The sequence below is a fragment of the Rhinopithecus roxellana genome, chromosome 6 (assembly GCF_007565055.1).
Source record: "Rhinopithecus roxellana isolate Shanxi Qingling chromosome 6, ASM756505v1, whole genome shotgun sequence".
NCBI classification, from domain to species: Eukaryota; Metazoa; Chordata; class Mammalia; order Primates; family Cercopithecidae; genus Rhinopithecus; species Rhinopithecus roxellana.
In genome coordinates this window covers 117,384,698-117,400,190 of record NC_044554.1, presented here as the reverse complement: position 1 = coordinate 117,400,190, position 15,493 = coordinate 117,384,698, and the positions used below count along the sequence as shown (strand labels likewise).

General features: G+C 37.0%; 1 protein-coding gene across 2 annotated transcripts in view; it reads right to left on the bottom strand.

Annotated features, from left to right (window-relative positions):
- Nucleotides 1-15,493, bottom strand: part of RUNDC3B (RUN domain containing 3B) — a 198,651-nt gene that overhangs the window by 8,620 nt on the left and 174,538 nt on the right. For both annotated transcript variants that reach the window (XM_010370648.2, XM_010370649.2), the window contains one exon: nucleotides 14,212-14,333. In XM_010370648.2, coding sequence (XP_010368950.1) covers nucleotides 14,212-14,333 — 122 coding nt within the window. The remainder of the gene's footprint in view (nucleotides 1-14,211; nucleotides 14,334-15,493) is intronic.

Here is a 15,493-nt window from a genome sequence, read left to right as displayed (position 1 = left end):
ACTGAATAACCTGCTCCTGAATGACTACTGGGTACATAACGGAATGAAGGCAGAAATAAAGATGTTCTTTGAAACCAATGAGAACAAAGATACAGCATAGCAGAATCACTGGGACACATTTAAAGCAGTGTGTAGAGGGAAGTTTATAGCACTAAATGCCCACAAGAGAAAGCAGGAAAGATCTAAAATTGACACTCTTACATCACAATTAAAAGAACTGGAGAAGCAAGAGCAAACACATTCAAAAGCTAGCAGAAGGCAAGAAATAACTAAGATCAGAACAGAACTGAAGGAGATAGAGACACAAAAAAACCCTCCAAAAAATCAATGAATCCAGGAGTTGGTTTTTTGAAAAGATCAACAAAATTGACAGACCGCTACCAAGACTAATAAAGAAGAAAAGAGAGAAGAATCAAATAGATGCAATAAAAAAATGATAAAGGGGATATCACCACCGACCCCATGGAAATACAAACTACCATCAGAGAATACTATAAACACCTCTACGCAAATCACTAGAAAATCTACAAGAAATGGATAATTTCCTGGACACTTACACTCTCCTAAGACTAAACCAGGAAGAAGTTGAATCCCTGAATAGACCAATAGCAGGCTCTGAAATTGAGGCCATAATTAATAGCCTACCAACCAAAAAAAGTCCAGGACCACATGGATTCACAGCTGAATTCTACCAGAGGTACAAGGAGGAGCTGGTACCATTCCTTCTGAAACTATTCCAATCAATAGAAAAAAAGGGAATTCTCCCTAACTCATTTTATGAGGCCAACATCATCGTGATACCAAAGCCTGGCAGAGACACAACAAAAAAAGAGAATTTTAGGCCAATATCCCTGATGAACATCGATGCAAAAATCCTCAATAAAATACTGGCAAACCGGATTCAGCAGCACATCAAAAAGCTTATCCACCATGATCAAGTGGGCTTCATCCCTGGGATGCAAGGCTGGTTCAGCATTCGCAAATCAATAAACGTAATCCAGCATATAAACAGAACCAAAAACAAGAACCACATGATTATCTCAATAGATGCAGAAAAGGCCTTTGACAAAATTCAACAGCCCTTCATGCTAAAAATGCTCAATAAATTCGGTATTGATGGAACGTACCTCAAAATAATAAGAGCTATTTATGACAAACCCACAGCCAATATCATACTGAATGGGCAAAAACTGGAAAAATTCCCTTTGAAAACTGGCACAAGACAGGGATGCCCTCTCTCACCACTCCTATTCAACATAGTGTTGGAAGTTCTGGCTAGGGCAATAAGGCAAGAGAAAGAAATCAAGGGTATTCAGTTAGGAAAAGAAGAAGTCAAATTGTCCCTGTTTGCAGATGACATGATTGTATATTTAGAAAACCCCATTGTCTCAGCCCAAAATCTCCTTAAGCTGATAAGCAACTTCAGTAAAGTCTCAGGATACAAAATTAATGTGCAAAAATCACAAGCATTCTTATACACCAGTAACAGACAAACAGAAAGCCAAATCATGAATGAACTTCCATTCACAATTGCTTCAAAGAGAATCAGATAGCTAGGAATCCAACTTACAAGGGATATAAAAGACCTCTTCAAGGAGAACTACAAACCACTGCTCAGTGGAATAAAAGAGGACACAAACAAATGGAAGAACATACCATGCTCATGGATAGGAAGAATCAATACTGTGAAAATGGCCATACTGCCCAAGGTAATTTATAGATTCAATGCCATCCCCATCAAGCTACCAATGAGTTTCTTCACAGAATTGGAAAAAACTGCTTTAAAGTTCATATGGAACCAAAAAAGAGCCCGCATTGCCAAGACAATCCTAAGTCAAAAGAACAAAGCTGGAGGCATCACGCTACCTGACTTCAAACTATACTACAAGGCTACAGTAACCAAAACAGCATGGTACTGGTACCAAAACAGAGATATAGACCAATGGAACAGAACAGAGTTCTCAGAAATAATACCACACATCTACAACCATCTGATCTTTCACAAACCTAAGAGAAACAAGAAATGGGGAAAGGATTCCCTATTTAATAAATGGTGCTGGGAAAATTGGCTAGCCATAAGTAGAAAGCTGAAACTGGATCCTTTCCTTACTCCTTATACGAAGATTAATTCAAGATGGATTAGAGACTTAAATGTTAGACCTAATACCATAAAAACCCTAGAAGAAAACCTAGGTAGTACCATTCAGGACATAGGCATGGGCAAGGACTTCATGTCTAAAACACCAAAAGCAACGGCAGCAAAAGCCAAAATTGACAAATGGGATCTAATTAAACTAAAGAGCTTCTGCACAGCAAAAGAAACTACCATCAGAGTGAACAGGCAACCTACAGAATGGGAGAAAATTTTTGCAATCTACTCATCTGACAAAGGGCTAATATCCAGAACCTACAAAGAACTCAAAAAAATTTACAAGAAAAAAACAAACAACCCCATCAAAAAGTGGGCAAAGGATATGAACAGACATTTCTCAAAAGAAGACATTCATACAGCCAACAGACACATGAAAAAATGCTCATCATCACTGGCCATCAGAGAAATGCAAATCAAAACCACAATGAGATACCATCTCACACCAGTTAGAATGGCAATCATTAAAAAGTCAGGAAACAACAGGTGCTGGAGAGGATGTGGAGAAATAGGAACACTTTTACACTGTTGGTGGGATTGTAAACTAGTTTAACCATTACGGAAAACAGTATGGTGATTCCTCAAGGATCTAGAACTAGATGTACCATATGACCCAGCCATCCCATTACTGGGTATATACCCAAAGGATCATAAATCATGCTGCTATAAAGACACATGCACACGTATGTTTATTGCGGCACTATTCACAATAGCAAAGACTTGGAATCAACCCAGATGTCCATCAGTGACAGACTGGATTAAGAAAATGTGGCACATATACAGCATGGAATACTATGCGGCCATAAAAAGGATGAGTTTGTGTCCTTTGTAGGGACATGGATGCAGCTGGAAACCATCATTCTTAGCAAACTATCACAAGAACAGAAAACCAAACACCGCATGTTCTCACTCATAGGTGGGAACTGAACAATGAGATCACTTGGACTCGGGAAGGGGAACATCACACACCGGGGCCTATCATGGGGAGGGGGTGGGGGGAGGGATTGCATTGGGAGTTATACCTGATGTAAATGATGAGTTGATGGATGCTGACGAGTTGATGGGTACAGCACACCAACATGGCACAAGTATACGTATGTAACAAACCTGCATGTTATGCACATGTACCCTCGAACTTAAAGTATAATAATAATAAAAAAAATAAATAAATAAATAAAAGAAAAAAAAAGACTCTCAACATCATTATTCATTAGGGAAATGCAAATCAAAACCACAATCAGATATTACTTCATACCCATTAGGATGGCTATAATAAAAAGACAGTAACAAGTGTTGGTAAGGATGCAGAGAAATTGAAAGCCTCATACATTGCTGATGGGACTGTAAACTGGCGCAGCCACTTTGGGAAACAGGTTGGCAGTTCCTCAAATGGTCAAACATATGATCCAGCCAATTTCATTCCTAGGTGTATACCCAAGAGAAATATACATATATTCATATAAAAACTTGTACATGAATCTTCATAGCATTATTCATAATAGTGTATGGTTCCCGTATATAAAATGTCCAGAACAGACAAATCCAAAGAGACAGAAAGTAGATTAGCAGTTGCCAGGAGATAGGGAAGGGTAAATTGGAACTGAGTACTAATAGGTACAGGCCTTCTTTTGGGTGGGGAGTGATGACTGTACAAACTGTGAATGTTCTAATCACCACTGAACTGTACACTTTAAAATGGTGAATATTATGTTATATAAGTGGATTATATTTTAAAAGGAATGAAGTATTGATACAACTTGGATAGATCTCAACAGAAGTATGCTCAGTGGAAAAAGCCAATCCCAACAGTGTATATACTACATGTCTAAAATACATACATATATAGTAGTTATATATACTATATGATTTATATAGCACTCTTGAAATGACAAAATTATAGTAATGAAGAACAAATTAAGAGTTTGCATAGATTAGGGATGGCACAGAGATAGGATAGGGCTGGAGAGTTTATGGATGTGGTTACAAAAGGGCTGCACAAGAGATCCTTGTGGTACTATTCTGTCTTGATTTGGTGGTTTGTACACAAAACTACATGTGTGCTGAAACAGCACAGAACTAACCACACTCACTGTGTACATGTAAATCTGAATGAAATGAGTGGTTGGGTTAATTTCAAGATCATGGCTGTGATACTGGGGTAAATTGGGTTAAGGATACATCCAGTACCATTCTCTGTACTATCTGTTCCACTTACATGAGAATGTAATTATCTCAAAGTAGAAAGTTAAATTTTAAAAAGGAGGTAGCTAGAGAAATTCCTTAAAATGTGATATGTATTCAGGGAAAAGTGCAGTATATGAAGGAATACTAACCATAGCATAATAACCTTGTGCATACATATTTTTGCCTTGATTATCTTCAGGGTAAATTCCTAGATAAATGATTGCAGAATTAGAAAGTACATGCATATGTAGGATTGTGTTAATTTTAAATTAGAGAGAACTCACAACGTATTTCTTGCAATTTGCTTGTTTACTTTTGAGTCTCAAGAAGGTTTTACAGTTTTCCTCATACAGGAATAAATTTGACAAGAAATGTGCTGAGTCTCAATATTTCATGTTCTGTGTTGCTACTTCAAGTTGTCTTTTCTCCTACCACTGGATTATCTCACTGGTTATGTGAAGGCTACTGATTTCTGTGTGATAATTTTATGTCCTGCTACTTTTCAGGACTACTTTTATTGTTTAAATTAGTGTATTACTTCTAAAATACTTTTCCAGGCTCATGAAACCATCTGCAAAAATCCAATTCTCATGTCGTGAAATTTCTTCCCTACATGCGTTAGCTAATACCTGTAGTATAATATTAAAAAGTGGTGGAAACAATGGGTATCTTTACTTTGTTCCTGATGTAAATGTTTCCCCATTAAGTAAGATGCTAGCTTTAGGAAAAAGATAGACACACAGACACATATATTCATGGAAAGAAAGCATTCTTCAATTCTTGGTTCTTGAATGTCTTTATCACGTAAGTGTTGGATTCTGCCGAAGGTTTTTTTGGCATCTGTGGAAGTAGCCTGTTCTATCTCAGCTCTATTAATATGGTATATTACATTAATGGATTTCCACTTACTGAGTCACATTATGGAACATCATATTCCTGGAATAAATTCACTTTGTTGTGGGGTGTCATTTTTTATCAGTTGCTAAATTATCTTCACTATCATATTATTTAGTACTTTTAAATTAATATCCATAAGTGATGTTGGTCTATAATTTTTCTTTTTCATGCTGTATTTATCAGGTTATATCTATTTCCTAAAAGAATTATACAATTTTTCTTCATTTTTTATGCTATGGAATAATAATTTATGAGACACTATGAATATTGGTTTTTGACAATTACATAGAAGTCCACTGAGAAACCAAGTGAGCCTGGTGCTTTTCTGTGGAGTAGTTCTTTAATAATTTTCTCTATTTCTTTTCTGGAAATTGGCCTGCCTAAGATTTCTACCTCTAGTGTGTCCAATTTTGGTAAAGTACATTTATGTAGGGAACTGTTTCATCTAAGTTTTCATATTTATTTGCAGAGAAGTTTGCAAAGTAGTCTCTTCATGAGTTTTAAATTACTTCTTTTTCAGTGATCATTTCCCCATTTCAGTTCTTATTTGTTCTTTCTCCATTTTGTGATTAAATTAGCTGTGTGTCTAATTTGTTAATTAAAAACAGATTTATTTAGATCTATTTTTCTATTCATTTTACATTTAGTGGCAATTTTATCTTTATTATTTCCTTGTGTGTTTGGTTACTCTGTTTTTCTTTTTTTCTTGCTTTTTGAAGTGGGGAATTCATTTATCTTCTTACATTTTTATTGATAAACATAAATAAAAGTTATAAATTTCCTCAGCTCATTGCTTGAAGTGAATACATAATATCTGATGTGCAGACTTTTCATTGTCATTGTTTTTTTAGAAATTCTTTATTTCAGTTTCTTTTTTTGTTCTAAGATGGTGGATTAGAGGCTTTTAGCATGCCTCAGCCACTTGGAAATAGCAAGACAGTGCATAAAGAGCAACTCTGGGGGCTTTAATTCAGTATGGAAAACAGGAATCCACCAGAATCATGAAAGACACCCTAGGTCCTGGAGAGAATGCAGTCAAACAGCCCCCTGCCGATAAAAGTGAGTGAAGCCCCAGTAGGACAGAGGGGCAGTGAGCCTCCCTCTGTGACTCACCTTTCCACTGAGCAACCCTGGCCAAGGGAGAACACTTTGTTTCACCCAAGCCCTGCACCTAACTCCTGGGCTCAATCAGTCCTCCTAGGTAGCTGGGATTACAGGCATGCATCACTGCACCAAGCTTATGTTTTCTTTATGAGCTAACTTCTGAGCATTTTTGGGACTGTTCTATCTGTACTTAAGAAGAAGGTATATTACCTATTTTCAGGTTATAAAGTTCCATAGAGCATAAGATATACCCTAGTGATTATGTTGTTTAGGTGTATTATATTCTTTTTTTGTCTATTTGTCTTATACTGAGAATAGTATAAGTCTCCAACTGTCACTGGATTTCTATCTATGTCTCCTTATATAAAGGGGGATGTCATTGTTTGTTGTATAATCCTATTATATCTTAATTGTGTTTTTAGCATTTAAACATATCTTTCCTTGTAATGCTTAATGCATTTTGGTTTAAAATCTACCCATCTGATATAAGGGTTGCCACCCTGCTTTCTTTGTGTTTTTTGGTTTTGTTTGTTTTTTTGTTGTTGAGACAGAGTCTCACTCTACCACCCAGGCTGGACTGCAATCGCAGCCTCCCAGGTTCAAGCAATTCACCTGCCTCAGCCTCCCCAGTGGAAGGGATTACAGGGGCCCACCACCGCACCTGGCTAATTCTGTATTTTTAATACAGACAGGGTTTCACCATGTTGGTCAGGCTGGTCTCGAACTCCTGACCTCAAGTGATCTGCCCACCACAGTCTCCAAAAGTGCTGGGATTACAGGCATGAGCCACCATGCCTGGCCCCTTCTTTGCATTTTTATTTGCCTATTACACACTTGTCTATTCCTTTATATTTAACCATTCAGAATAAATCATGATTTTGTTGTAATTTTATATATATAGTTATATTTACTGTTTCCTTGGTATATGTTGTTGCCATTTCATTAATTTCTTTTGATAGTCTTTCTGCTGTGACAAATTATTTTTCTTTGTTAAATTTGCTGTTTCTCTTTCTAGATGACAAATTTGCTCTTTTTTTAAAAAATTTATGTATTTAGGAAGGTTTGTATTTTGGTCCTAGTTGTTACCTTTATACAAGTAGGCAAATCTAATGCCAACCTCATATTCTTTTCTCCCTTTCTAGTTTGTTTCATCTTTTGGCCTGGAAGTCATCAGTATGTTTTCATGATTGTTACTATGTAATAATTTTAGTAGAATTTGTCTTGTAGGTGATTACTTCAGGTACATTTTCTTTAGTACTTGGTTAGATTTTTCAATTTGTATATTATGTCTTCATTTACTTCCAAACGTTTTTCTTGAATGATAAATTTTGGTATTAGTTCTGTTCCATTATTTTATCTTCTCCAGTAACTCTATAAACATGTAAATTTGATATTCTTGTCTTCCAATTCAACCACTTCATAACTCATTTTTCTTCTTTCTTTATCTCACTTTCATTCTCTTGGTGGGTTTTCCCATTTTTCTTCAATGTTTTAGATTAAGTTTTATTTCAAATCCATTCTTCTTTAGATACCTTGTATTAGTCCATTTTCACGCTGCTGCTAAGGCATACCTGATACTTGGAAATTTACAAAAGAAAAAGGTTTAATGGATTCACACTTCCATGTGACTGGGGAAGCCTCACGATCATGGTGGAAGGTGAAAGGCACATTTCACATGGCAGCAGACAAGAGAAGAGAGCTTATGAGGGAAACTCCCCTTTTTAAAACCATCAGATTTGGTGAGACTCATTCACTATCATGAGAAAAGTACCGTAAAGTCCTGCCCCCATAATTCAATCACCTCCCACCAGGTTCCTCCCATAACATGTGGGAATTGTGAGAGTTACGATTCAAGATGAGATTTCAATGGGGACAGCCAAACCATATCATTCTGCCCCCGGCCTTTCCCAAGTTTCATGCCTAACATTTCAAAACTAATCATGCCTTCCCCACAGTCCCCCAAAGTCTTAACTCATTTCAGCATTAATTCAAAAGTCCAGAGTCCAATGTCATCTGAGACAAGGCAAGTTCCTTCTACCTATGAGCCTGTAAAATCAAAAGCAAGTGAGTTACTTCCTAGATACAATGAGGGTACAGGGAGTGGGTAAATACAGCTGTTCCAAATGGGAGAAATTGGCCAAAACAAAGGGGCTGCACACCCCAAGCAAGTCTGAAATCCAGCAGGACAGACAAATCTTAAAGTTCCAAAATGATCTCCTTTGACTCCATGTCTCACATCCAGGTCATGCTGATGCAAGGGATGGGTTCCCATGGTCTTGGGCAGCTCCACTCCTGTGGTTTTCCAGAGTACAGCCTCGCTTCTGGCTGTCTTCACAGGCTGGTGCTGAGTGTCTGTGGCTTTTCTGGGTGGATGATGCAAGATGTCAGTGGATCTACAATTCTGGGATCTGGAGGACAGTGGTCCTCTTCTCACATCTCCATTAGGTGGTACCCCAGTAGGGACTCTGTGTGGGGGTTCTGATCCCACATTTCCCTTCTGCACTGCCCTAGCAGAAGTTCTTCATGAGGGTCCCACCCCTGGCAGCAAACTTCTGCCTGGGCATCCAGGTATTTCTTTACACCTTCTGAACTCTAGGCAAAGGTTCCCAAACTCCAATTCTTGTCTTCTGTGCACTTGCAGGCTCAACACCACATGGAAGCTGCCAAAGCTTGGGGCTTGCACCCTCTGAAGCCACAGTCCAAGCTCTATGTTGGCCTCTTTCAGCCACAGCTGGAGCAACTGTGACACAGGGCATCAAGTCCCTAGTCTGCGTAGAGCACAAGGATCCTGGGCCCAGCCCATGAAACCATTTTTTACCCTGAGGCCTCCAGGCCTGTGGTGGGAAGAGCTGCCAATGAAGACCTCTGACATGACCTGGAGATATTTCCCCCATTGTCTTGGGGTATTAGCATTCAGCTCCTTGTTATTTATACAAATCTCTGCTGGCTTGAATTTCTCCTCAGAAAATGGGATTTTCTTTTCTACCACATTGTCAGGCTGCAAATTTTCTGAACTTTTATGCTCTCCTTCCCTTATAAACTGAATGCCTTTAACAGCATCCAATCACTCTTGAATGCTTTGTTGCTTAGAAATTTCTTCCACCAGATACCGTAAATCATCTCTTTCAAGTTCAAAATTCCAGAAGTCTCTATGGCAGGGGCAAAATGCCGCCAGTCTCTTTGCTAAAACATAACAACAGTCACCTTTGCTTTAGTTCCCAACAAGTTCTTCATCTCCATCTGAGACCACTTCAGCCTGGATTTCATTGTCCATCTCATTATCAGCATTTTGGTCAAAGACATTCAACAAGTCTCTAAGAAGTTCCAAACTTTTCCACGTTTTCCTATCTTCTGAGCTTTCCAAACTGTTCCAACCTCTGCCTGTTACCCAGTTCCAAAGTCCCTTCCACATTTTTGGGTATCTTTTCTGCAGTGCCCCACTCTACTGTTACCAATTTACTATATTAGTCCACTTTCATACTGCTAAGACATACCCAAGACTGGTCAATTTACGAAAAAAAGAGGTTTAATGGACTCACAGTTCCACGTGGCTGAGGATGCCCAACAATCATGGCGGAAGGTGAAAGGCACATCTCACATGGTGGCAGATAAGAGAAGAGAGCTTGTGCAGGGAAACTCCCCTTTTTAAAACCATCAGATCTTGTGAGACTCATTCACTATCATGAGAACAACACGGGAAAGACTCGCTCCAATAATGAAATCATCTCCCACTGGGTTCCTCACATGACACATCATTTCTTCTTGGACACTGATGTTCTTAGGTTTTGATTTCCAATTTGAAATGTTTCTGTCTTATGACTAATTGCTTGTTGGAGGATATTTAATACAATTATATGATTTTATGAAAGCATCAAATTATCACATGTACCCCTCAAAATATGTATATCCATTATGTATCAATTTTAAAAGTTACTTTAATAGGATACGAAAATTATATGGTTTTATAACATTTTTTTTTTCCTGCTTCAGTATTGTTTTCCTGGGCGGTGAAGTTCATTGGCTTAATTATTGTTCTCAATTTATGTGATTTTTAAAAATTAATTTTGCAAGGTAGAACCAACCCAGATGCCCATCAGTCAACAAGTGGATACAGAAACTGTGGTATATATATATAATGGAATACTACTCAGTCATAAAAAGGAATGAATTAATGGCATTTGTAGCAACCTGGATGAGATTAGAGACTATTATTCTAACTGAAGTAACTCAGGAATGGAAAACCAAACATTGTATGTTCTCACTCATAAGTGGCAGCTGAGCTATGAGGATGCAAAAGCATAAGAATGACACAAAGGACTTTGGGGACTCAGAGGAAAGGAGTGGGAAAGGGGTGTGGGATAAAAGACTACAATTGGGTGCAGTGTATACTGCTCAGGTGATGGGTGCACCAAAATCTCACAAATCACCACTAAAGAACTTACTCATGTAATCAAACATCACCTGTTCCCCAATAACCTATGGAAATAAAAAATTTTTAAATATAAAAAAAGAAATAAAGATACTCAATTTTAAAGAAAGAAAAAATTAGTTTTGCATAGACAGTGTGTTTGCTCCTCAGGATTTCTATGGAAAGGGCTATTTGATTTGGATGGTTTATGAAATTTTAAATTCAAGAGTACCTGTTGAGGTTCAATCAGGCTGATGGGAAAAATATTAGAGAGTTATAGAAATAGACACAAATCTTGGAAGGCCAGAGGTTTGCATAACTTCGGTAATAGATCTGGCTAAAGGTGGTGTGATCCCTTTACCTTTAAACAAATTAAAATAGTAATAAAGGCAGAGTAGTTTATCTAGCTAGCTTGTTTACTCATGTGATCTTAAGACTAACTTTTGATGTACCCTGGGTGCTTAAGTGCCTTTTACTCAGGAAGCCCACAATGTCAATTACCCTCTAATGGTGTTGACTCAAGCTTTTGTTAATTAATCTTACTGAATAAATACAACTCTGACTAGCTGATCAGGGCCGAGTCACAACTGTTCACAGGATTCAGCAGACAGCCTGTAAGCAGCTCGGACCTTCAGTTGGACTGGCAGAGCAGAATATCTGTGTCAGTGTACTTTATTCCTCCGTCGCTGGGTCAGAGGTCTGCAAGGGACAGACTCCCACAGCTCGTGCCCCCTCCAGAGAAATGCTGCTGCAAGTAAATTCTTCTATAAGCATGCCAAAGTATGTTGTTGTTGTTTGTTTTTATTGTATGGCTTTTCTGGCTTTAAATTTACCTTCTTAACACTGCTTCTTTGCATCCCACATGTACTTTACCAGAATGCTGTTTTCATATGTTCACACTTAAATTAAGGTTGACTTTATCTTTCTAGAGGTGATTTTTGATCAATCTTAGGCCTTCCACAAACATCCCAATTCCTTCTTTTGCAGTTTAATTTTTCCTCGACCGCTGTGCTCACAGCTTGTTACAAGAGCATGAGAGCCTGCTTGTATTTGGTATTTAATTTTCTACTCCCAGGCAATTTGAAGTTTGTTTATTTAGTGTCTGCTATTTATGCTGAAAGCTTGGGTTTTGTGTGGTTTTATTTGTTCTCTTTTATTATATTTTTATAGGATATGCTGATTCAAACCTGCATCACTGCCATTACCTCAGCTATCCAAAATTCCCCAAATTTTTAAAATCAGATTTGAGAATTCTAGAACTCTTACTAACTCATCATGAGAACATGTTTCCTTCCTGGTCACCAGTTTTTTGTAGTCTATTATGTTTACCATGCAGCCCCCTTTCTTGTTGGGTGGCAGCTGGTAGATTTTTGGTTAATTTTTACTCGTTTTATTAAATAATTGGTTATGGAAACTGTAAGTAACTTTTAATCTGCTATTAAACATTGAGTTATTGAAGACAATACAGTTGTTTTTATAGTGTCAAAATGTTCATTATTACTCTTGTCCTGTTGATATCAAAATACCTATAATAAAAATTAGAGTAAAATCCTAAATAATTGTCTTTTAGATGAAGAATCATAAATAAATTCATTCATAGTATGAATTAGCTTTTAAAATATACACATTATAGATTATGGCAGTGAATCCAAATTACTATTGGATTTATTTAAAAAGTACTAAAATGATAAAATAGATTAAGGCCCTTTGAGGACATTTCAACAACCAACTTAAAGAAAGCAAAAAATTCAGTTTAACACAATATTTACATGCCTGAGCCTGCTGGTTAAATGAATTTCTACTTTATTCCTCACATCCTATGTCATTATATGGTTACTTGATCAATAAATGTTTAATAAGTTGCCTATCATGTGTCAGCCTCCAGTCATACACTGGTGAAAATGATGGATAAGATTTTTACCCTCATGAACCTTACAGTTCAGAGGGGGTTTACAGATAAGAATCATAATAAAATGCATGGCAGTATGATACAGCATGCCTGGGATGGGCTGGGGACGAGATGGGGATGGGGGTGGCTATTTATGATATGGCAATCAGTGAAAGCTTCTTTAGAAAGATGACATTTGAAGAGAATCTACCACGCAAAGGTCTTAAGAAAGAAGCTTTGGGGCAGTGGAAAAAGCAAGTGCAAAGACAGTCAAGGTAGGAACCAGCCTTAAGAAATACCTAGGTCAGTTTGCCGTGGTACACAGACCAAGGAAAAGAATGGTATGAAATGAGGCAGATGCTAGCAAGAACAAGATCAAGTAGGAGGCTAGGAAAAGCAGTTTGGATTTTATTCTAATTGCCATTGAAAGCCACTGGAGAGTTTTAAGCAGACTTACAATATTTTCTGATTTAAGTTTTTAAAGGTCACTGATTACTACGTGGAGAATGGACTGTGAGGGGGCAAGCAGCTTGCTCCAAGTGGCAGAGACTAAGGTTGTAGTAATGGAGAAGATAATGAGTAAATGTATATAGCATGTTTTATATGGGAGCTGACAGGACTTGCTTATAAATTGACTGTAATTGTAAGGACAAAGAATAGAATCTAGGATAATGGCTATAGTGCCAATACTTATTGCAAGACAGAAGGCAGGGTAAAAATTGGAGGCCTAAGGGAATGCAGGTTCCCCTGAGGTAGGGGATTCTCTTTCTTCCCCTATCTCTCATATATACCCGAAGTCGTAAACTGAGAGGAAAGAAAGAAAGATAAAAGACTGAGAACCAGATCATACCAGTGAACTCATCCAATCCAAAGTGCTGGAGTAACAGCCTTAACCTATACTGAAGGAGAGAAAGAAAAGAGCTTTGAACCGAATAGATGACTGGTTTTAAAACCAATAGGTTGAGTCTTAGAAACTGAAGTGGGACCATATAATTCAAACTAGCCTGAAAAGTTAGGGAATTGGACCAAATGATGTGGGAAGATGCAACCCAAAGGGAATAGAGGCTGATATTGCACATCTGAAAGTAGTAATAGGAAAAAATAAAATACTTTTATGTTTGTTCCTGAAGATTTTAAAAATACTCAATAAACCAAGTACCATGAGTGATTCAAGAATGAGGAAGTGGTCAGTTATGTCAAAAGCTGCTGACAAGTTTAATGGAATAAGACAGAACTGACTTTAGCAGTTCTCTGCAATATGTTTATAGCTGATTACCTTGATGAGTCCTTTTATAATAAAAGTGACATAAAAGCCAGATTGGCGGGGTAAAAAAAGAGTACAGGAAGTGAGTAAATGAAGGTAACAATTAAAGACAAGTGTTTGGGAAGGTTGGCCACACACACACACACACACACACACACCAGAAAGACACAAAGGCAGACCATTTTTAATCATAATAGCTGCTTAATTTCCAGCATGATTCACAGAGATGTCACTATCATTCTCTGGCAATCATCTGCAACCAAAATATAGATGGTGCAGGAAAAGAGTAATTTTCAAATAGTTCTTTGTTTTCTTACCTTCACTCATTACATTTAATGTGTCTTGTTTTCCATCTCCTTCTTGTGACTGACCTGGATCCAGTGAAGTCTGAGAAAGGCTAACTTCTGCTGATAACTGGTCAAGACTTTGGTAACTTTTCCTGTAAAGCAAGGATGAAATACTACTTGAATTTCTTTTCACAAAAAAAGAATTTCTTGAGTGGTTCTTTAATGGTTTTCAATACGTTAAATTTCTGGTTAAAATTCTCCCCGTCATTTCTCCTAAATTTTGCTTCGTATTTTTTGCTTCAGTATGATCTCCTCCATCATACTTTCCCTCTACCCTCTTTCAAAGCATATCTGTTTAATCCATTGGAAAACAGGAAAAAACAATTTGTCAGACATAATCTTCATACCAATTTTTGATTACATAGATGGTTAAGAAATGGGAACTTCTGGTTATTACCAATTTTCAAAGAACAGAAAATCTTCACATTACTCTTAATGAAGATATAAAGTTGGCATAACAATAATGACCTAGTGTCTCTTAAGCACCTCAGAATTCTTCAGTGCCTTGACATTAATACAGTTTATATAAACAAAAACAAATTATTATTACAAATTCCTGTAATTAAGAAGTTTAAAAAGTGCTAGGTAATAAAATACCTGTTTGTATTAATATACATCAAGATGATTAAATTCCCCTCATCTAGTTGCTATTTTGAGGCCCATTTTCTATTAAGCTAATAAGTTAATTATATTAGATGTTAAATTCAGTTATAAATGGAAAGTTAATGAAAGCTTATTATTAACCTTTCCTCATATTTGGTTCTTCAGGATAAAACCAACCCAAAAGATAAATGCAGCTTTGGTGTTACACTTTACATAACAGGACAGAATTATTATTTCTATATATAAGTGGTCTAGAGAAAGAATATGTTTTTCAGCCTCAATATCTATTATTTCCTAAGGTAGCCAAACACCACCTAATTTCCTAGAAATATGTTTTACAATAATTTTTATAGGAATGTACATATAATTTAAATTATCTATTTCACAGTTATCTCTAGTCATATACACAAAAGTAGACTTAGTTACAGGTTTCCAAAAATATGTATATTAAATGTGATTTGAATGTTTATATGTAGTCTCCATTTTATGTTAATTCACGACTCCATTCAAAATGGGGAGGAAGGGGGGAAATAATTTAGTAACTGAATAACAAACTAGATTCACCGTTTAAAAAAAAGCAAAGCCCAACAGGTTTTACCAAAACAAGTTATTTTTAATTGCTTTTGTACATATTCTCCATCAATTTTAT